Here is a 21866-nt window from a genome sequence, read left to right as displayed (position 1 = left end):
TATATATATGTACGTATGACTTAAACTTGTTACTTGACATATCATATATGGAAATGATTGGTTGAGATCTGCTCACCAGAGATAAGGTTGGATAGAAATTAAGACACAAAGCCATATTTTGCCTTAGAGTCACGATGAGGTCCTTGACACCAGAGAAAATATTGAATGCCACCATCTTTGTTCCTTATTCTTCCTGGTATGAACCATTTAGTGGAAGCTACAGGCGTTTAATGGTTTGTGACACAGCCAGTGTGCATTTTGCTGTCGCTTTCTTTTCCATTTCCTGGCATAAATAGACCTGCACTCTTCCTTCTCACTGACTCTCCATCCTCTGTTTGGCTGGTTGTGAGTCAGGTGCTGTGGTTTGGAAAATTTAGTCAGCTGTCTCGCTTATCAAAAATGTATGCACGTGTGCGCCCGAGTGGGTGTATGTGTGGCTGTTAGTTATGTTATCTGTGATATAACAGGCCAACCACCTTCTTTTTTTCCCTCAAGTTAATGAGGATTCATTTGCATTTTAGCCAAGAGCTTTGCTGCCTCTCCCTCGTCTTTTTCCTCCCTTTCGTGCTCTGTCCTTATTTTCTCTCCCCCTGCTCTCACTTTACTAAACCCCTCTCTGTTCACACTTAAATTCACTCACTTATTCTGACATGCACACACACACTATCTCTCTCTTTCCCTCCTTCTTAGCTCATCAGTATTCATGACGCCTTACTCCCTTCCTGTTCTTGGTTTTTTTTTTTCTTGTTTTGTTTTTTTCTTTTTTTGCCTCAGCTTCAACCGTCTCCCACAGAAACAGGGTGAGCGAATCCAAAGCATAAATTGCGTGGAGAGATACATGGGGAATGGAAGAAGGAGGACAGGAGATAAAGATGCAGATGCATGGAGAGTGCATGTAGTTGTGTGGATGTAATTGTCCAATAAAAACAGGGACTCTCGAAGGTAAACAGTTTAGCAGTTGGGGACTGGCCTCAGCGGGTAGCAGGGAGAGAAGATTATGAATATGCAAATGAGTATGCAAAAGACATTAAAGTGGGATCACCTGAGCTTGTTACATTATGACTCCGGGGTCCGGGATGTCAGCGGCGGTGGCTAACACACTCGGCACCTTGCATTTTGATTTAAGCGGATAATGGGGCCAGACAACCAGCTGCAGCTATTTTTGCACCCTCTCCTCCAAGGCGAGGGAGTGATGATGAATCAGGGTTGGGAAAGTGACGGGATAATTTTGTCGGAAGCAGGTTTTGAGTCTCAACATGTCGCGGCGGGGAAAATAAGGGAGTGCGGCAGTACCGAAACATACTCTGTCATGTTTAAATCTGATTCACTCTTTGTCAGAGAATGCTTTTGTGCTTTTCTCTTCCCCTACCTCGTGTTTCTTCCCCTTTCCGTCAATCACCGCTCTGCCATTTCTCCGTTTTGTACGTTTCCTGCACAGATGCGACCATCCTCTCCTACGACGGCAGTAAGTTTATGAAGGTGCAGCTGCCTGTGGCGATGCACACTGAGGCGGAGGACGTCTCGCTACGCTTTCGCTCCCAGCGGGCCTACGGCATTCTCATGGCAACCACATCCCGGAACTCGGCAGACACCCTTCGTCTGGAGCTGGACGGCGGCCGAGTACGACTCACTGTAAACCTAGGTACACCCAGCCGCACCCATATGTGCACACACACAGCAGAATCTTAAATTTTAATTACCTGTCAAGGGAATGCAGCTGACACCAGCCTCATGGCTATTTTCTGCAGAGATTTATATGTTGAATAATAATTCTGTCTCACTATTCTGAACAAATCTAGAAAATTCAGCTGTATCTGTGGTAATTTGACTCATTCTTGACAGAGTTACAGACTTTGGTAGGAATCCAAATTTGTTCCCTGGTGAAGATCTATAAAAAGCTTCAACTCATCTTTTATCACAGTGGCACAATCCCAATTATGTTACTGCTGTAAAATCCAACCTTTATTTTCAGGACATTTATTCGGTGGAAATCATAAGTAACTGTTTTTAGCAAAATCATAAACTTTAAAACCTTAAAAGACGCTCGTAACACTTTCTGTGTATTTTGTACTTGTGGGTATCTTGTTAAACATGTCTGTGTTGATTCTTCTGCATGTTTTGGATCGTCAATCTGATCAAACATTTTCAGTATTCTTGCAGAGGCCACCAGATTTTTACAGAATATGAATCCCAGGGCCTTTGGAAGAGAAACAGACCCAAACCATCATGCATCTTTCACCATACTTAACAGTGGGCATGGGGTGTTTCTTCACAGATTCATCCCTCAGGAGTCTGCAACTCCATAATTTACTTACTGCAACCTATTTAGCTCCACTGAGCTAAATAGGTTGCAGACCAATGCTCTAGATGCATTGAGTGTTTTAACTGCTATAGTCTGATCTGAATCAGGTAATGAGTCCAGTTAAAGTTTCAGCAAATTTTAGCAAATGTGATGGAAGCTCAGAAAAGTTTTTTTTTTTATGGCATGGCGCCCAAACAAAGGTTGCTATAGATACTTGGTGAGCAAAAGATACCAGTTTTTACAGTTCACTAACAGTGAGCTTTGGAGATTCTTTTATTATTCATTAAAATGTTCTCACTGTGAGTGGTAGCAAATTTAATTTGCGTCATGGATCATAAGTCAACTTCTAAAGTTATCACACATCTGCCTTAATTGGATGCTGTTTTCTCTGGTCTTTCCCATTTTGAGAGGTGGCTGAAAGAGGCTGACCTTTGTTCCACGCAAATTTATATCCCAGGAAAACAGAAAGTCATTAATTACCAATTAGAAGTTCCTCTGCATAATGACCATAAATATAAAATAGAAATTCTTCAGCTGCATATATTTTAAAGCTAGTGTTAACTGAAACAACAAGTGTTCAACTGATTTTTAAAAAGCATTATGAGATGCATTTATTAAGATTTTTTCCCTAAATGGATAAATGTTCTCAAATTAAAGGTTGATGCAAAAAGAGTTTAAGATTTCACATTTATTTTAAGGTTTTATACACACCTTTACCAATAAGGCCAATTTATGCAAACCAGACGTGTATTTTGTCATCTGCATCTCACTGTGTATAAATACACACCTTACACACCAAGTCCAGTCGAACAGAGGGTCAAGCCTTGAGCTGCATTCTCTCTGCTCACTCCCAGCAGACCTGTGCATCCCCAACACTCTCAAACTTATCAAAGCAACAACATACAAATAGTWAACTTCACACGTGCAAGCAGCTCATTTTTCAGTCTTAGTTTGCATATGAGTTTAAATGCTTACACAAAGTAACACACACACACACGCAAACACACGTCCTCACAGAGGGGTGCATGTGTTGGTCTCTGGTTGTCTGCAGCCACGTCTTTTCTGTGGTTGACGCCACACGACACACCAAGGCATCGTGGGTTATAAAAAAGAAAAAAGGAGAGAAGGTTTAATCTTCCAGGCTTTTTGTGAAGATTATTCCTCTAAAGGGGCGACTAAACTTCTGGCATGTGTTCGGTGTAGCGGCAACCAACTACTTTAATTCATTTAATAGTCGATAAACCGATAAGTCTCATAGGTTACTAAAAATCCCATCAGTCTCATAGTCTGTCAATAAAACTAATTGCAGCTAATGRGTAATTTTTACYTTTTTATTGAGTTAGCTGCACTTAAAAAGAGGAAGTTTTTATTATTTTTATGATTAATATTAATTGAATGAATCAATAAAATCAAAATCAAATTTTATTTGTATAGCACATTTCAGCTGCAAGGCATTTCAAAGTGTTTTACATAATAAAAAAACAGCATGTGACATTGAATAAACAGTAAGAAAGAGAGATTTTGGAAAAAAAAGATAAAATAAACAGTTTATTGCTCCTTGAAGACAAATGAGATCTACTAATCAATTAATGTCTAGGAACTACTGATAAAACAAGCTAAATAAAATAGGATGGACATAAACTAATTGCCTAAGCACAATTAACAAAAAACAAAAGCAYGTTTATACAGGAATTAAAGCTGATTAAACACCTTAAAGTTATCAAGAATTTGTTTCGCACAAAGATGTCAAGAGGAAGGTTCTTTTAATGGTCTAATTCAGACTTTCATGACCTATTTTAATGGTCGAAGAGGCAGATAACCCTTACACTTTCGGTTTCAGAATAGCATATATAGGAGAGTGTAAGACGCCTTACTTTGGACTGACACCCACCAGCCATAATCAAATGTCTTTTGGAGGGAAAAACTGCATAGCTGGCCAAGTGGAGGGTTTATCTGATTCAGAACCAGATGACACGCTTGGAAAAAATTCATGTAAACACACATCCGACTTGTGTGTTTTACAAAAATCAAGTAACTATCGCAAAAGTGCTGCACAATATTAGAAAATCATGCATTTTGGATAATATCAACCAATTCTGCAACGATTACGTCAGATGCAATAAATCTCAGTTTTCTTCACTTTTCCCATTTGTGTCCGTCAGCATTTTGGGAACTATAGTCTGTGTCAGCTGCGGGCATTTATCATAGTGATACTCCACCCATTAAAATTATCCCATAATGCATTAACATGAAATATGTGCACTCAGAACTCTAAAAAATATAATAGTTATTGCAGCCCAAACAGTACTTTGTAAAAGTATTACCCATTTCTTGTGCAGCCTCAAAGAAGAATCAGTCTRGCTTCTTTGATTAGCTAAATTGTGTCACAGAGAACAAAGTAACCAATCAGGAGTGGATTTTGCTGCAACCATGGTAACTAATTATTGTGAGAGGAAATATCACATTACCAAATTTGAACTGCCTCTTTATTATCAGACGGACAAAGTTTGTGCAGATGCACTGTGTCAATAAGGACCTTGGTCACAATAATTTYGATTACTATACAAGCAAGATAGTAAAGCAGCTAGGACTGTTGGAGAAAACATGAATTATCTTCAAAAAATATCTTATATTTTCAAAATGTTTTTCTAACAGAGAAACTGAAGTTTTCTCTTGTCTAAATCAGAAAACCCAGAAAAGCAAAGAGTCATTCTAAGGCCAAAATCCAAAAGGTTGGTTCACGCTACAGCTGTCAATGCACAAACTGACTCACATGACCCATCTCACTCTAAAGCCGTCGCTCAGGCCAGTGCAGCCAGTAACCGTGCTGCTTTACGCCCAAATTGAAATATTCCGATTTTTCTCCAGACTTACCAACAAATTTCACGCTCGGAGGAGATGAATTTTGCATCACACTGTTATAAGAAAACACAGAGTCCATTTTATGGTCCAGTGAGTGTTTCCTCAGCAGTGTATTTGCAAAGCGTACGCGCAGGGTGTGTCGACGTGTGCGTCCCCAGGGCGTGGGGAGTATATGTCTGTGTGTGCAGCATTAACCCTCTGCTCTGCTCTCCCTCCAGACTGTATCAGGATAAACTGTACAGCCAGTAAGTGATCCTCCATCTCACCTAACTCCTCCCCTCCTCTTCCTCAGTATGTGTGTGTGTATATTGTAAAGAGTGCTTTTAATGTGTCCAACGAGTTTTTACTCCTTTTGTCATGTTCATCTGTTTCATCTTAATCTCTTATTCAACCATGTTTGTGCCATATGTCTGCTTGCAGATACACACGCGTGTTATAGAACGAAGACGGTATGGGAGTTGAATGTGTGCGTGTTAGGCTACACTGCAGGGAGAGGCGCGATAATTTTTTTTTGCTGAGGGCCAGGGTTTTCCAGGTCGGCCATTTTAGCCAAGAAGGATAGATGGAGGAGAGGAAATGAAGGGAGTGTAAGTGAAAGAAAAACGGGAGGAGGAAGAGAGAAGATGAGTAGGAGGGGTGATGAGGAAATTAAGAAGAAAGGAGAGGAAGCAGGTGGATGAGTGAGCGACTTTTCCTCTCGCTTGTTGTTTTACCTTTAAACACACAACCTATTGTTGAGCGGTGTTTCCTTTTTATTGCCCACACGAGTCGGTGCATTTTTCTGGCCGATGTTTCCGTCCGTCCCACTGCGATCCGAGCCAAGTCCCCCGACGGAGTTTTAATTCCCTCACGTGGAGTTCCTGTCACGACCGCGGAGAAGGAGCGAGATGGAGATGGAGTAAGGAGAAAGCATTGGGTTGGGTGGGGGGGGGGAGGCGAACGCTCCATGACGGCAAAGAGGTGGTGAAATGGACGACTKCAGTTGCCATAGAAACCCTGCTAGCCACACAGYGCTGCCGTTCCGAATGTCTGCCGGCCAATTTTAGACCGGTCGTCTCAATGAAGATTTCAGTAGGCAGCCGCTTTTCTGGCACACTGTGCATACAATAAATTATGCATATCATATTCAAGGGGGGAAGAAGAAATTTATTTAACAGCCAACAGCCAGGCGCCACTGAAACAGTCCACTCAGCAGTCAAATAAAAGCCTCGGCATTGCAGAGATTTGAGGCTTATCGTTCAGGAAAAAAAGCCATTTGTTATTTAGAGCTAATGAAATATGAATTGCTTTTCTCCATTTTGTTTTCATTATTCCCCTCCTCTTATAATCCTCGGTGGTTTATTTTATTTGCTTTGATTTGTGTTTCCTCCGCAGCAAACAGCCARCAGACTGCAGACAGTCTATTAGTCTCAACTCATCATGCTCGATGCCCTTTTAACTCTTACCCAAAAATAGGTGCATGTTTGTCTGCTCCTAGGTTTAGACAGATCACTGCCTCGCTCTCACTTCAGTCTGCTCATTCTCAGTGTATTCAGTTACATGTGGAGACCCACACACACACACACACGTGCATCACACATATTCTCTTGCCTTACTCCGGTGCTAAGCAGTGATCCATGGTAACWGGATGAGATGCATTGCCCAGAGCACAGCTGAGTCTCCTCAGGGGAACCCTGTGTCCTCTCTTAATGCACAACGCGCTCTTTCAGCTCTGCAAACGCACACTCGGCCGTTTCACGCTGCCACTTCCATTCTGATCGACTTCTCATATTTGTTTAATTAAGTTTGCTTGTCAGCATTTCTCTCTACCTCCCTACCTCAGAGTTTGTGTTTGCCTGCGTGCCTCTGTGATTGATGTAGACATGCTTGACATTTTCTGCAGCAGAATCTGTTCGGGTCAGTTTACTTCTCACCTCCTCTCTCCACCCCACCGTCATTACCTCCTATAGGTCACTGTAAGCAGATTCAGTCACACCTCACGAGCCCAAAGCGCTTCTGAGAAGGAAAGGGACTTCTGTGTGTGTGTGTGTGTGCGCGTGTGTGTGGTGGTGTCGTGTTCAAGGTTGGAAGGGCGGCTGTAAAGTGTAAAGCAAGGGGACGCTGTCAGTCTGTCAAATGTGTGCAGTCAAGTATGTGAAGATATGAGGTTGTAGATGGACAGGGAGAGAGACATCATGCAAAGACATCACGGCTTCTTTCATTTTGCTGCACATCAGCACCTTGGAGAGCACTCTGTTGCTCCTCTGTGAGTGTAGTGCCACCTTGAGGCCTGCCAAAGCAATGCACTCCTGGTGGAAAGCTAATTAAAATTGGATTTTCTTGTAAAAGTATTCATACCACTGGAATGAATACTTTACATATTTTTCTACTTTTACAGCTACAAACATCTATGTATTTTATCAGGACTTTTGTGATTGATTAACACAAAGTAGTGCATAATTATTAAGCGGAAGAGAAATTGCATGCTTTTCAGAGTTCCCTTTAATCTCACACCCCAAAATAAAATTTACCATACTCAAATGCCTTTAGAAGTCACGCTAAATGCAAATAAAGTCCATCTTTTTGTAATTTCATCTCAGTATTTCATCTCAGTATAATTTCATCTCAGAACCTCTGTCAGCTGTTCTGTGAAGGTTTCAGTGGTTTGTTAAAAAACATTCGAGAAAAAGCAGCTTCATGAAAACCAGGAAACACAACAGACAAGTCAGGGATAAAGATGTTAAGATCTTAAGGCATTTGACATTTCACTAGTCACTGTTCAACCTTTCATCTACGAAATGTAAATAGTATGACACACCTGCAAACTGACATGCAGGGTTAAGCTAAACATCTAGAAAAAGGTGCTCTATTCGGATGAGAGCAAAATTGAGTTTTTTGACCTACAGGCAAAAGGCTGTTTAAAGGAAAGCGAAAACTGCTTATCACCGTAAACACACCATCCCCCAGAGTGAAATATGGTGGTCACAGCTTCATGCTATGGAGAGACTTTTCTTCAGCAGAGACACAAAGCCAGCTGGGATTGATGGGAAAATTAAGGAAGCTTAGTACAGACTTACAGCCTCCATCTTAGGCATGTATTAGAATAGCCCAAAGTTCAGATTTCATCTGATCTGTATCAAAAGTTGAGAACAGATACTTTTAATCCACCCTTACTTTGCTTGAACTATTTTACCAACAAATGGACAAAATGTTCAATCTCTATTTGWATAAAGCCAGTCGAGGAATACCAAAATAATACCCAATACTTTGTACCAAATAGATGCTTAGGAATTAGAAACTATTTTGTATTTAGCCATCATAACATCACATTAAACTGTCATTAGGTTTGTAGTGGTGAGAATGTGAAAGCGTTCAAGTCCCTGTAGAGTGTGTGAAGGGTTTGGGGGCAGTTAAAGCAGGTATGAGTGTTTGTGTGTGTGTGCAGTGTGGGTTGTAGGTGGTCATGGCGATGTCATTTATCCACAGATGGATTGTCTTAGCATGGGCCTGTCGTGACTCACAGCCTCCATCTTAGGCACCCAAAGCATTTCCTTATGTTAATCTTTCAGTCTATGTGTCTCATCACCTGTCTCTCTGCTGTGTCTTAAAGGAGACATGTCTGTCTGTCTGTCTGTCTGTCTGTCTGTGTGAGATGGCACAGAGGTGTTTTGTCTCCCCAGGATATGTATGATTCCTTACCCCTCTGCTCCCAGCTTCCATTTCCTCAAACTTCTGTCCTCATTTTTTTATTCAACCTGCCTGGCTTTCTGCTTTCTCTCCTTCTGGTTTTCTTCTCCTGTCTCTACAACTCTTTTTCTCTCCACCTCTTTGTGCATTTGGTTAATGGTGCTCTGGGCTATGTGTAGGTAAAGGCCCAGAGACAATCTTTGCTGGGTCGGGCCTCAATGATAATGAATGGCACACGGTGAGGGTAGTCCGACGCGGCAAGAGCCTCAAACTCACCGTGGACGACCTGCAGACTGTCGAAGGTAACCACTGCAACCTTGTAATGTGCAAAGGTTTTTCTTAACATTTTACTTTCAAGGAGACAGATTGTTTTGCATTCTTTAAGGGTTTTAATATTACTTTATGATTTCTGAWGGTCTTTCAGCTTTTTTCTTTGGACAACGGCTCCTTCTTCATTAATTTCAGTTACAGTCCAGTAAGTCGCCATTTTCAGAGGAATACATGCTAGTTAATTCTGACTTTTGAATCGCCCATCCATTTTCTTTACACCCTCGTCCCTTAGTGGGGTCGGGAGGGTTGCTGGTGCCCATCTCCAGCTAACGTTCCGGGCAAGAGGCGAGTTCACCCTGGACAGGCCGCCAGTCTGTCGCAGGGCAACACAGAGACACACAGGACAAACAACCATGCACACACACACACACTCACACCTAGGGACAATTTGGAGAGGCCAATTAACCTGACAGTCATGTTTTTGGACTGTGGGAGGAAACCGGAGTACCCGGAGAAAACCCACGCATGCACAGGGAGAACATGCAAACTCCATGCAGAAAGACCGGGGCCGRGAATCRAACCCAGAACCTKCTTKCTGCAAGGCAACAGCTCTACCAACTGCGCCACTGTGCAGCCACTTTTGAATCATTCAGGCATAAAATCTGTCACAAAATGATGGAAAATGGATGAGAATAGGACAAAAATTGTAAGATCTCAGAGGCACAAGATGACTGGAACCAAGAGTAGATAAAGACTAAATCAAAACTGAAGCCACAAACGTTTAACCAGTCCTCCCAACTATGAAATGCTGACATTCAAATAGAAATAYTGACTTCGATGTGTGAAGCACAGGCCGGGGAAACAGACAGCCTGACAAAAGTAGACCATATATACACACAGTCAGGCTGACGAGACACCGGTGCAAACAGGGAAGACAATAATAAGGAAGACAAGCAGTGAAAGTTCAACTTACACTTTTCCAAATAAAGCAGGAAGCAAAGTTTCTCAAAAATAACACAATATAACTAAAGCTGCTGAGGTTAAAGCCGTGGTGAAATCTGGGAGCAAAAACCACAGCATGACAGAAACGGATCTTGAATTATGTCTACATTTAGAATCTCATAATCTAGTCCTGGAAGGCTGGTGTTCTCCAACTTTTGGATGTGTTTCTGCTTTAACACCACTGATTTAAATAATTAGGATATTAACAGGAGGTAAAGGCTTTGGACCAGAAATGCATCCAAAAATTGCAGGACACCTGCCCCTCGAGGACTTGAATTGTAATTTTTGGCAGTTTCAGACTATCACTTTTAGACATAAAGGCGTAGCTAAATATAAGCTTGACTGAATATTGCATTTAAGCACTAATGAGATAATTCTGAAATATTTCATGATCAGCTGATCTTGGAAATACTCTTTTAAAGACACAACTTTCACAGACTTCCATATGCAGGGGCCAGTTTTGTAATATAATACTGAGATTTTAAGAAGTTACATTTCAAAACCACTAAAGCACACTGGGAWAAGAGGCAGTATTATTTCTGCTATTTTTGTTTAAAATAAAAAATACAGAAAAATCAGCCAAAGTCCAATGAAGAAACTTAAAGATCTTCAAAATGTACAACGTATTGATGATCCCTTTAAAGCAGGGGTGTGCAAAGTGTGGCCCAGAGGCCATTCATGGCTCTTGAAATTATTTTGATTGGTCTGCAACCACAAGTTAAGAATGCTAAAAATTTGGCCAACAAAATAGAAAACAACTAATGACTGCCAAATCTGCAAATAGTCTGTTTATCTTTTAGTAAGCCCACAGTGTGAACAAAGTTTTTTATGTTTTGGATCTTTAAGGGTTTATAGATTTCATAAAAATGTTGTTTATTATCAAGCAGGTAAAACAAAATCACAAATTAATTTTTTCATTTTTATTTTAATTAAGTTTGTGGCCCAAGAGAAGCTTAAATTTGCCAGTTTTGGTCCCAGGGGCAAAACATTTGAACATCACTGCTTTAAAGGATTTCAGGAAGGTTGAATTTCTTTTTAACAAAATATAGAAATATAMATTTCACAGTACTTTGATTGGTTGGTTGCTAGTATTGGTTCATGGGGGACATAATTTAACTATTAATGAAACACTATGTACAGTATCTGTTGTGTTGGAAAAAGTATTTGCTTTAGAGTAAATCCCGAGCCCTCACCTCTGAAGTTTACCCCCACCGCCACCAGGTCAAATGGCGGGTGACCACACCCAGCTCGAGTTCCACAACGTGGAGACGGGCATCGTGACGGAGAAGCGCTTCATGCCCATCGTGCCCTCAAACTTCATTGGCCACCTCCAGGGCCTGACGCTGAACGGCATGCCCTACATCGACCTGTGCAAGAACGGCGACATTGACTACTGCGAGCTCAACGCCGTCATCGGCTACAAGAGCATCGTGGCTGACCCCATCACCTTCCGCTCCCGCTCYAGCTTCGTCACGCTGCCCACGCTGCAGGCCTACTACTCCATGCACCTCTTCATGCAGTTCAAGACAACGTCCCCAGACGGTCTTATTCTCTTCAACAGGGGAGAYGGCAATGACTTCATAGTCATTGAGTTAGTTAAAGGGTGAGCTGAATAATAAAACAGTGGGTGATAATTTGGAGTAGCCTCTCGTTACTGTGATTTATTAAAGTATACAACATTGAAACCAAATATTTATATACAATGAATAAAAAAAACACATTATCTCTTTTCCTGGTTTGCATCTGTTAGGATATAAGCATTTGGATTACATTACATATTGGATTAATGTTATAGAAGGGATTTTAAACTTGGGTCAAACGTTTTACATTTCCTTCCACAAGTCTCCCACAAAAGTTTGCTGGAGTTCTGGCCCATTCCTCCTGACATAACTGGTCATGTTTGTCCACACAGCTTTCCATCTCTCCCTTTAAATTTTCTATATAACTAAGATCAGAGCTGCATGAAGGCTGCTTCAAAACATTAACTTTGTTGTCCTTAAGCCACTTCATCAAGTCTCAACATTCTGGTTGATGTTTTCAAATACTGCCTCAATATTTCRACATAAAGCCATCTATTTTGTGCACCTGTCCATCTTACTGCAAAACACTCCCAAATATTTATCCTGTACTACACAGCTGGGATGGTGTTGTCAGACTTGCAAGCTTCCCTCTTTCCCTCCAAATGTAAAAATGGTCATTATGGTCCAACAGTCCAGCTTCAATCTGGCTTTTTTGTGTTTCTTTTGGAGTAATGGCTTCCTCCTTGCCTAGCCTCCATGGTTCACTTTCAGGACAGTGAACCATGTCCTGAAAGTAGAGGACATGGTTCACTGTGGAAAAATCACACTGTCTTTCCAGCTTCAGCAGCATCTTCACCAGGTCTTTGGCTTTTATTCTGGGATGGATTTGCACATTGCAGACCAAAACATGCTCATCTCTGGCACACAGAACCCATCTCCTTCCTCAGTGGCATGATAGTTGGACATTCTCAACATGTCTATACTTGCGTATAAATATTTCATATTTATTCTCATGCTGCTTTTAATGGTTTCTTTCTCCCCGAGTAGCATTTCAGCCTTTCTGTGAATATAATTCTCTTACTGGCTTCAACCACCATCTTTACAAAATCTTACTTTTGTTCAAGTATTTCAAACCGCCATTTTGCGCTAAAACACATTTATCTCTGGGACACAGGAGCAATCTCCTCGCTGGGCGATATGGTGGCTGGACATTTCCATTATGTTCATAGTTGCATTTAGGCGTTTGAATAGATGAAAGTGGCAACAGTACCCAAGGCTGAACCAGACTTGTGGAAGTCCATAGATCTCTTCCTGGCCTTTGTTTTACTTTCTTTATTGTGTTTGATGTGTTTCATGAAACTACATTGAATTGAGTGTCTCAGCTACTGTGAATACATTAGCTTGCCAAGCCTCATTATCTGCTGGTTTAAAAGCCAAGTTTATGTAAATTCTGACTTTTTAAAAAGCAAAAAAAAACAAACATTCTCTATCAATATTGTGGCATCTGGAAAATCTAAATAATTTGGTTATCCTAACTGAGCTAAAACAGGAAAGTTTGGCTTGAGAAACAAGTGGTTGTGTCTTTTTATACAGATTATGAAAATCTCTGGTTTCTATTGTAAACCAATTTAAAGCGAGTTTGCCCTTGATAAAGAGAAAATAATTTGACAGTGAGGTTAAAATGGCCTGTTAAATGTACAATATAAAAAATGTACCAACCCAGCACCTCTTCTTTAAGTCTTGTAATTAAGCTTGTACAAGACAGTTAATAATGCCCCGAAGTGTGTGACCCTGTGTTGTTCTTCATCACGAAAGTGATTAATTTGCTTTCTCTCTCCTCCACACTCTGCTTAACCCTTTTCTTTCTCCATTTGTTCCCCAGCTACCTTCATTACATCTCTGACCTGGGAAACGGAGCGCACTTGATCAAGGGCAACTCCAACAGTCCGCTTAATGACAACCACTGGCACAATGTGCACATTTCCCGGGACACGAACAATCTGCACACAGTCAAGATTGACACCAAAGTTACCACTCAGACCACAATGGGAGCCAAGAACCTTGACCTAAAAGGTACGCAAAAAGGAAAAAATAGAATATCAGGGTTAAGGTTGATGGAGCTTGTTACCTTGAATTATTAGCGTGATATTTCATAGAAGACTGTTTTGGCATTTAGTGATTAAACGCTCATTAGTCCTAGAATGATTGGAAGGTTAAAGGAGAAGTTCGGGCTTTGAGGAATAGACAGAATAGGAGTCTACCTACCACTTTTAAGTCAGCTAATTAACACCTTGCCTCTCTTTAATTAGTGCAAAAACAAAGACTGAAACCAATTTAGTTATTTCTTTTACGGAGTTAAGTGGCAGACTATTCCTAACCAATCAGCTAAGAGAGTTTTTCTTCTTGCCTTTGGATAGAGTTAAGCTTCCTCTATCTGTTATATTCCAGTCTTCGTGCTAAACTAAGTTAAGTGTCTCCAGGCACAAGCTGCATATTATCATACAGACATGAGAGCAGTATCTTTTTTTTCAGAGTTGCATTCATTAAAAAAGCAATTAACCATACTTCCCGCTGGAACATTTTTGGGGTAAAAGCATGTATAATCGATTAATTGTTTTTAAATTATTAAATCAAACTGACAGCTATTCACTGTCAATTTATGGTTCCTGCCACATAACTGCTAACTGTAACATGGACTGGTGTGATAACCTTAAGAAATACCAAGATTTAATTGTGGTTAAAATGTTTATATAATTTTAGAAAAGTTACCGATATTGTTCAATTATTGTTGTTTTAAGCTAAAATACTGCTAAAATACCAAAATAATACTAGTTTCAAACCACTGTCAGCTACTGGTATTTGGATTATTACAATTTAAAGCTCAATCAAATATCATGTATTAAGGAGGGATTGGCAATAAATCTTCCCAAAAACCACGTTTATTATTGAGGATCAAATCATTGGCTTGACAATTATTCCAAAAATTTATTAGATTGTAAACTAAGTGTGATTTTTTTTTAGCATATTTATTTCCTTTCATTGCATATTTTGTCTTATTTGACTTCACCCAGCACAGCTAAATTTGAACCGGGTGAAGTCGTTATGCCACTTGAGCAATTCTGGGTAGAACATATTTACAAACAAAGTGTTTTTTTTTTACTCTTAAACACAAAATGCATATTTTCTTAGGGTTTTGGTTTAAGTACTGCTCTCAATAAATTGTTATTTCATTAATTGGTCTTTGTTGAGTCTATTTTCTCCAGTTATCGATTAATGAATTGCTAAATTATTTGCCGGCGATTATTTCAAAACCGATTCATCACGATTCATCAGATTAATCGTTTCAGCCCTAGTGACAGTAACCTGTATATTTTAAACCTGAATCCCAATAAATGAGTGATTCAAACATTTTCGTTGCCCATGCATTGCGTTTCTGTTGCAATCTAAAGACTTTGGGTTGAGGAATCTTTTCATAATTTTTTCATAGATTAATTAATAATAGATGAAGTAGCTTATGCTGCATCCTTTCATGCTTCTCCACAGGTGATCTGTACATTGGGGGTGTTACCAAAGAGATGTACCGCGAGCTGCCGAAGTTGGTTCACTCCCGGGAGGGATTTCAAGGTTGCCTGGCAACGCTAGATCTCAATGGCCGCCTCCCGGACCTCCTTGCTGACGCCTTGACGACCATTGGGCAAGTGGAGAGAGGTTGTGAAGGTGAGGCGCCATGGCATCAGTTGTTTTGCAGCCCCCCCCATGTCCTTTCCTCTTTTGCTTTCAGTTTTCATTTAACTCACTGCTGTTACGATATCCCACTAACAGCTTTCGTTCCACTAGCTGTAATTTTTACTCTCTGTCTCCTCAGCCGGTCTTCTATTTTGTTTTGGTTTTTTTCTGCACATTGAGTTTTCTCTCTCAGCTCCACTCTTACAGCAGTTCACAGGCATCTGTGTGCATTGACTAACCATCTAACTTGCTTGTTTGCTTTTTTGTTTGGCCGACAAAAGTTACATTGATGAAAGCTGACCTGCAAGGTATATCGCTTTGTGTGAGCATGTGGGACGTGAGTGTGAGCGACTGAGTGTGCTTACAACTACCCAGTGATGTTTAGTGTTTGTGTGGATCACAGAGATCCAGAGTCAAAGGTCAGAGTTGATTTTTCCTCTCCTAACTGTTATAGACATTACATCCGCTTGACTTTAGTTCCCCACTATTCCAGTTTTCTGGCTTATTAACTGCATGCTTTGTACCCTTTTCCTAAAGACTCGTAGCTACAATTCAATACTCCACTGATGAATCATTTCACAGCCTTTCCTCCATGCCTCATGTTAGAACTTCAACGAGGGAATTAAGTTTCAAGGTTTGATGTTTTCCTCCTCATGAGGCACAGAGAGGAAACTGACAGAATGATGAAGACTGAGTATTGGGATCTATGCCTTTCTAGCTAAACTCCTCCTCCAGCCTCTGACCCAAACATCAAGTCTCACCACATGCATGTCCTCCTCATTTCACTCTTTTCACATGGTAACAATCCAGTTTAGGTTCAGTTCTCTTTATATTGTATTATAGCATCCTTCTATTAGTGAGTCTGTCCACAAAATCCTTGTAGGCAGTTATAGTGCTGGCCATGTTTATTGATACCCCTGCTAAAAAATGTGTAGAAAAAAAACTTGACATTAATTAATTTTTATTGGACTAATACCACACTGAAAATTTTTGAAAAGTTTAACCTTTAGTGTGATTATTACAGGTGGCATACGTATTGGTAACCCTACTGGTCATACTGTGTACATTTTTACTTAGAACATGTTGGTATTTCAACAAGTCCTTGATGCTGTGCAGAGAAGTAATTTCTTCAAAGATCCTTCACATAAACTAACAGTTATGAGGTATGAGTTGCTTTCCCTTGTTTCAAGCCCATCTGGAGTGTTTATTGGGTCCAGTTTATGTCCCAGGCGGAGTTCTCTGGGTTCCACATTTCTAATCGTAGAAACGGTTTGTCTTGGGATTGATCCCAATACCAACATCCCTAGGCATCTGATTCAGATATTGCATGGAATGTTAGTAAGCACTGTGTATTTTTACTTTGTTTTTTAGTCTTTTTTTATACAGATTTATTGTGGTTTTTCTTTGATTTTGCTGCATTTCATTACCATTTTGTCTGTAAAACTTTTCAGTCAACTTTGGTTATTGCTATTTAAATATTTATATTGAAACATTTCTCAAATTAAAGGTTACATTTTTCTTACATTTTCAGTTTGATAGTATTCAGATGCAATAAAAGTTTAATTTATTGTACGCCGTTTTACACATCCTTCCCAGGGGTACCGATAAATATGGCCAACACTGTATATGATTAATTATGCCATTACAGCACAACAGTTTACAACTTTCAGTCTGCAAAGTTTTTCAATTAAATGTGGCCCAAAAATAACAACACATTCCTGTCATTAACAACAATGGGCTGCAGTATAAACTACAACAAAGTGTTCTTATGAATCTTTTCAACCAATTTTTTGCAACCGCCATGTCTGTCACTGCAGGTCCCAGCACAACATGTCAAGAAGACTCCTGCTCAAATCAAGGAGTCTGTTTGCAGCAGTGGGAGGGCTTCACCTGTGACTGCAGCATGACATCATATGCCGGGCCGCTCTGCAACGACGGTGACTATTCTCCTACATTCTGTCCTACAAATAAATCTATGATGCAGCCTGTTAAGGCTGTAAAATGTATTTTTTCTTAAATATCTGCTTTATCCTACAGATAAAATGTAAGATTTTCATTTAATATTTAGGTATTTGATGTGTACCTGCCTCTTTTTAAAGGGATGCATTTGCAAACTTAGCCAGATAAATGTTCACCTACTTTTTATAAACAGTATTATGGAGTTGTGGTATGCATTAATCAGAGCCACCACAGGAGGGCGCTGTCAACTACTTCTAAAATGAAATAAAAACTCCAACCTAGAAGTTGAATTGATAAAAGTGCCGCATTTCTAACAGCAAAATCGCTGCATTAAATTCTTTAAACATCAGATTTTCCTCTGTTCCCTCATTTATAAGTAATACACACAATAGTTTTGTTGCTGCCCTCTGACTCAAACAAATGCATGAGTTGGTATTTGTATGAGTCATCCCAGCCTCCTGCAATAATGGTGAATAATTTTAGAAACACAGATTTTAGATCTTATACAAGCCTGTAGGAGGAACAGTTAAGCTGTGACATTTGCTTCTATTACATTCCTAATTTACCAAATGCTCCTTATTTGTGAAACATTTAGCACCATATGAGCAGTGGCATCATCCGCTATGAGGACTGTGATACATAAACATGTTGGGTTTTCTCTGCGCTGTCCAGCTGGGACCACCTATATCTTTGGCCGGGACGGCGGCGTGGTGATTTACACATGGCCGCCTAATGAGCGTCCCAGCACCAGGGCGGACCGGCTGGCTCTTGGCTTCAGCACCCAGCAGAAACACGCCGTTCTACTCCGAGTGGACAGTGCATCTGGCCTTGGAGATTACCTTCAGCTGCAGATAGTAAGACGACGCAGTCACTTTTAAGCAATAGCAGCATTTAGGCGTATGCAGATATTTTTCCTACATGCAAAGAAAAAATTTAAAGCTTTATTTAATTAATTCAATTCAAGAAGTGGAGCTTGTTTATTTATATAGCGCTGATTCACAACAGGCCATCTCAAAGCAAGAAATATATATATATATATTTTTATATTTGTTGTCAAGTCAAAACAATCATATAAACATAATTTAAAGTCAAATACATCCATTCCAAATTTGATCCTATTTATAAAACAGTGCTGCGAAGCTCAAGTTTATTTTGCCAATAGGTAAATATCTTATTGCTAAGGAAACCCAGATGATTGCATCAAGTCTCCAATTTTGCCGCATTCCTCCTCCTGAAGGAGCATATAGCAACAGCGTATGGTTGATTGCACTGAGTCGTTAACTTTGCAGCAACCCTTCATAGGATAGATGGAACATGCATGTAGCAAAAGAGGAAAGGAGAATTGAAGGTTTGACAAGACTGCACTATGGCTGCAACCAATGATTATTTTAGTAATTGATTATTCCGTCGACGATTCTGACAAATAAGCAATTTAATTTTTTCAAAAATAGTCACATTCTGCAGATTTTTCATTTAACCACTTAGGCTTTTTACATATTAGAAATACATTAAAAGATGTGAATAAAATATTTCATTTCATTTTTTTAAATAAGAAAATAAACACTTTATTACCTAAAATGCAATGTATGTTTGATCGTTTTATGTAAAGGATGCAGCTAAAAAAAAATCTACCATCAAAATGTGGAAAGTTCAGGTCTTTATTCTTGATTTGACATAAATACAACATAATCTGTTGATTTTTTTAAATATTTAATTAATAATTAGATATAGAAAGGTGCTTAAAAGGGAATTTCTTTTTACCCAATCTAAACCTCCTTTTTGAGGACTTTTGTGTTAAATACATTTACAGACAAAGATTTTATTTTATTTTTTACTTTAAATGCAAAATGCATGTTTTGTAATTTTTTCTACTTAACTACTGCTCTGAGTTTTCGTTCTTCAGCAATTTTTTTTTTTTTTTTGGAGTGGCGGGGGGAGTCTTAGGCAATTATTTGACTAAATCGATTGATTTGATTAATTGTTTCAGCCCTAGACAGCACAGACACAAAAAACTCAGCGTCACTGGTCCAGAAGAAAAAAAGGAACTGTTAATGGGTTAATGGGAGCAGCAGATCCTTGAATTGCTTCATTTAGGAGAGAAGCACAGCTAAATAAACACATTTTAAGCCAGTTGTAAACAGCAGTATATACAGTCAGATGTAGCATCTTAGCTTCACCTAGACAAGACAAAGTGATATTAACCTTTCTTTACATTTCTCTCAAGGTTGAGGTTATTCCTATTGCTTACGCTCCAATTTTTTCTTTCACTCAACTTTCCTTTAAGCAGCACCGTGAACAGTCAGCTGTTTAAGGTCATCTTTTTTTAAGATTTTCAATAGTATATAGATCTAAATAAGGTTGGAGTTTCACTTCTTGAACTGAATTACAATGCTAACTCAAGGAGTTGAACCTATATTGCTCTCGCCTAAATAAACACACACAGCAGATCTACCATCACTAAAAACTGGTAAAGCTCGTCATTATAGAAGAAATCTACCAAAATTATCTCAATCTGCTTTGCGTGCAGCTGCTCCACGTTTTTGATGTAAATGGTTCATTAATTGCAATAATTCTTTCAGATGTAATCTTAATGCCTTATGGTTTATCCTACTTATTTGCTAATGAGGGGGGAAACGTGAACAAACAGAGCAGCTGCGGCTGTTCAGCCATGTTTCTGCATTTGAGTTATTTGACAGCCTCATTAATCAACCATGTTTCAGAGAGTCTTCACAAATCTGTACGTTAGCCGTAATAATGAGCGGACTGGCATTATGGGCAATTACTGGAAATGTTATGCAAAAATGTGCCTAGCTAATCCTAGCTATTCCCACTTCCTAAGAATGATCAAACAGTAATATAAAATTATAAATTATATTTGTTGCAATAGAAATCTGGTGAAAAAGGCAAAGACTAATGCGTTTTCAATGCTTTTAGGTTATTTTCTGTTCCTTTAAATAAGATTAAGGAAGTTAGTAATAAATTCACCATGGATGGAAAGCTCCAGAGTGTTTTAAAGAACCTCAAGTTGTATTTAACCTTTGAATTTTGAAGATTATTGCGTTTTTATTGAGTCTCACCTGCTGTAATAAAACATTTATAGATTAATTATGTCCCTTTTAGCTGCTGGATAAACAGTGAGGCTTGAATTTACAAACTGAGGCTGTAAGAAACACTAGATTCATTACGATAATAATACAACACAAGTTTTGATTTTGTAGGTTTACAGTCTGCTTATAAACATTAGTAGCTGGTACTTAACCACGGTGGTATATGCATTTATGTACACTAAAGTGTCTTTCCAGTCTTGTTGCACTCAAAGCACTACATTCACCAGTGCAGAGTTTAGTGTTTTACCCAGAGAAAAGTCGAGATCAAACCACACTTTTTTCTGTTACCAAACAGTGGAATGTGATTTTAGGGTTTTTGAGGTCTGGACAGGATTGGAAAAGATGCTTATTCCCTGTCCAAACATCTTACATTTTCCATTCCTCCATCCATCTGGTTGCGTCATCCATTTAGTTTCGCCTGCCCATCCATCCATTCATATCCGGCTGTCCTTCCTTCCATTCATCCATTTATTTGTCCATCATAGCTCAATTTGTCMTTCCTTCCTTCATAATATACGTTTACTGTTTATACTTAAAASCACAGAGAAYCCTTGACTTCTATTCATGAAAGAAGCATTTTCTCAAAGTATTCTACATTAAAGTCGTTCTAGATTTCTCCTCTTGGAGCGAGTCCTTAACTAACAAACACCATCAATACTCCTCTGCTCCTCAGGACAAGGGCAACATTAGGGTGGTGTTCAATGTCGGCACAGACGACATCAACATCGAGGAGAGCTCCAAGTTCGTCAATGACGGGAAGTACCACGTAGTCCGGTTCACCAGAAGCGGTGGCAACGCGACCCTGCAGCTGGACGACCTGCCGGTCATAGAGCGGTACCCTTCAGGTAGGCCCTGCCCCACCTGTACAACCCAGACCCGACTCCGCCTGTCCTGAGGCAGACCCAACTACACCTCAGTTCAAATCAAGCCATCTTTTCCTGACTGAAGAATGATAAACTTTTGTTTCTTTCTGTTTATTTCCACAAACTGAGGTTGAGGAATTTGTTTTACTGTTATTGTATTTGAAATGAAATGAAATATGTTTGATCTGACATGAAATATGACTTTTTAAACCATAAAATGAGATCAGTCATTACAGTAGCTTGTTTACTCGTCAGTTGTGTTATTTTAGGCCTGTTAAATAGAGTTAAAGGTAATTTATGTAAATAGTAAATTCAGCTGTTAGTGTTTTTTCTCACCATAAAAGAAAATAATAACAGTTGGTGCATTTTTGGATAAATAATAATTTTAAAACTTGGCATATTTTGAGATAAATGTTTAACTAGAGAGAAAAAATAAGGTAAAAGAAAAAGTGTATTTTGTTGAATATATCTGTTTGTTTTTACATTTAAAAGTGGTAGTCGTAGGTAACATAATGAGGCTTCAGATAGGTAAAATGATAAAAGGTAGTTGTTGTGAGGTGTGTGTGTATGTAATCTAAACTCAGTCAGT

General features: G+C 39.4%; 1 protein-coding gene across 10 annotated transcripts in view; it reads left to right on the top strand.

The window, feature by feature from the left end:
• nrxn1a (neurexin 1a) overlaps nt 1-21866 on the top strand; it is an 85512-nt gene that overhangs the window by 49597 nt on the left and 14049 nt on the right. For 7 of the 10 annotated variants that reach the window (XM_008437091.2, XM_008437090.2, XM_008437087.2 and 4 more), the window contains 9 exons: nt 1439-1642; nt 5383-5409; nt 9010-9132; nt 11324-11705; nt 13505-13695; nt 15166-15339; nt 17166-17285; nt 17980-18161; nt 21088-21259. In XM_008437091.2, the coding sequence (XP_008435313.1) occupies nt 1439-1642; nt 5383-5409; nt 9010-9132; nt 11324-11705; nt 13505-13695; nt 15166-15339; nt 17166-17285; nt 17980-18161; nt 21088-21259 (1575 nt within the window). The remainder of the gene's footprint in view (nt 1-1438; nt 1643-5382; nt 5410-9009; nt 9133-11323; nt 11706-13504; nt 13696-15165; nt 15340-17165; nt 17286-17979; nt 18162-21087; nt 21260-21866) is intronic. The other 3 variants (XM_008437094.2, XM_008437093.2, XM_008437089.2) reach the window with 1 other exon arrangement.

The sequence above is a fragment of the Poecilia reticulata genome, linkage group LG19, assembly GCF_000633615.1.
Source record: "Poecilia reticulata strain Guanapo linkage group LG19, Guppy_female_1.0+MT, whole genome shotgun sequence".
NCBI lineage: Eukaryota > Metazoa > Chordata > Actinopteri > Cyprinodontiformes > Poeciliidae > Poecilia > Poecilia reticulata.
Note: the sequence above shows the minus strand (reverse complement) of the source record. Positions and strands in the feature narration are given on the sequence as shown.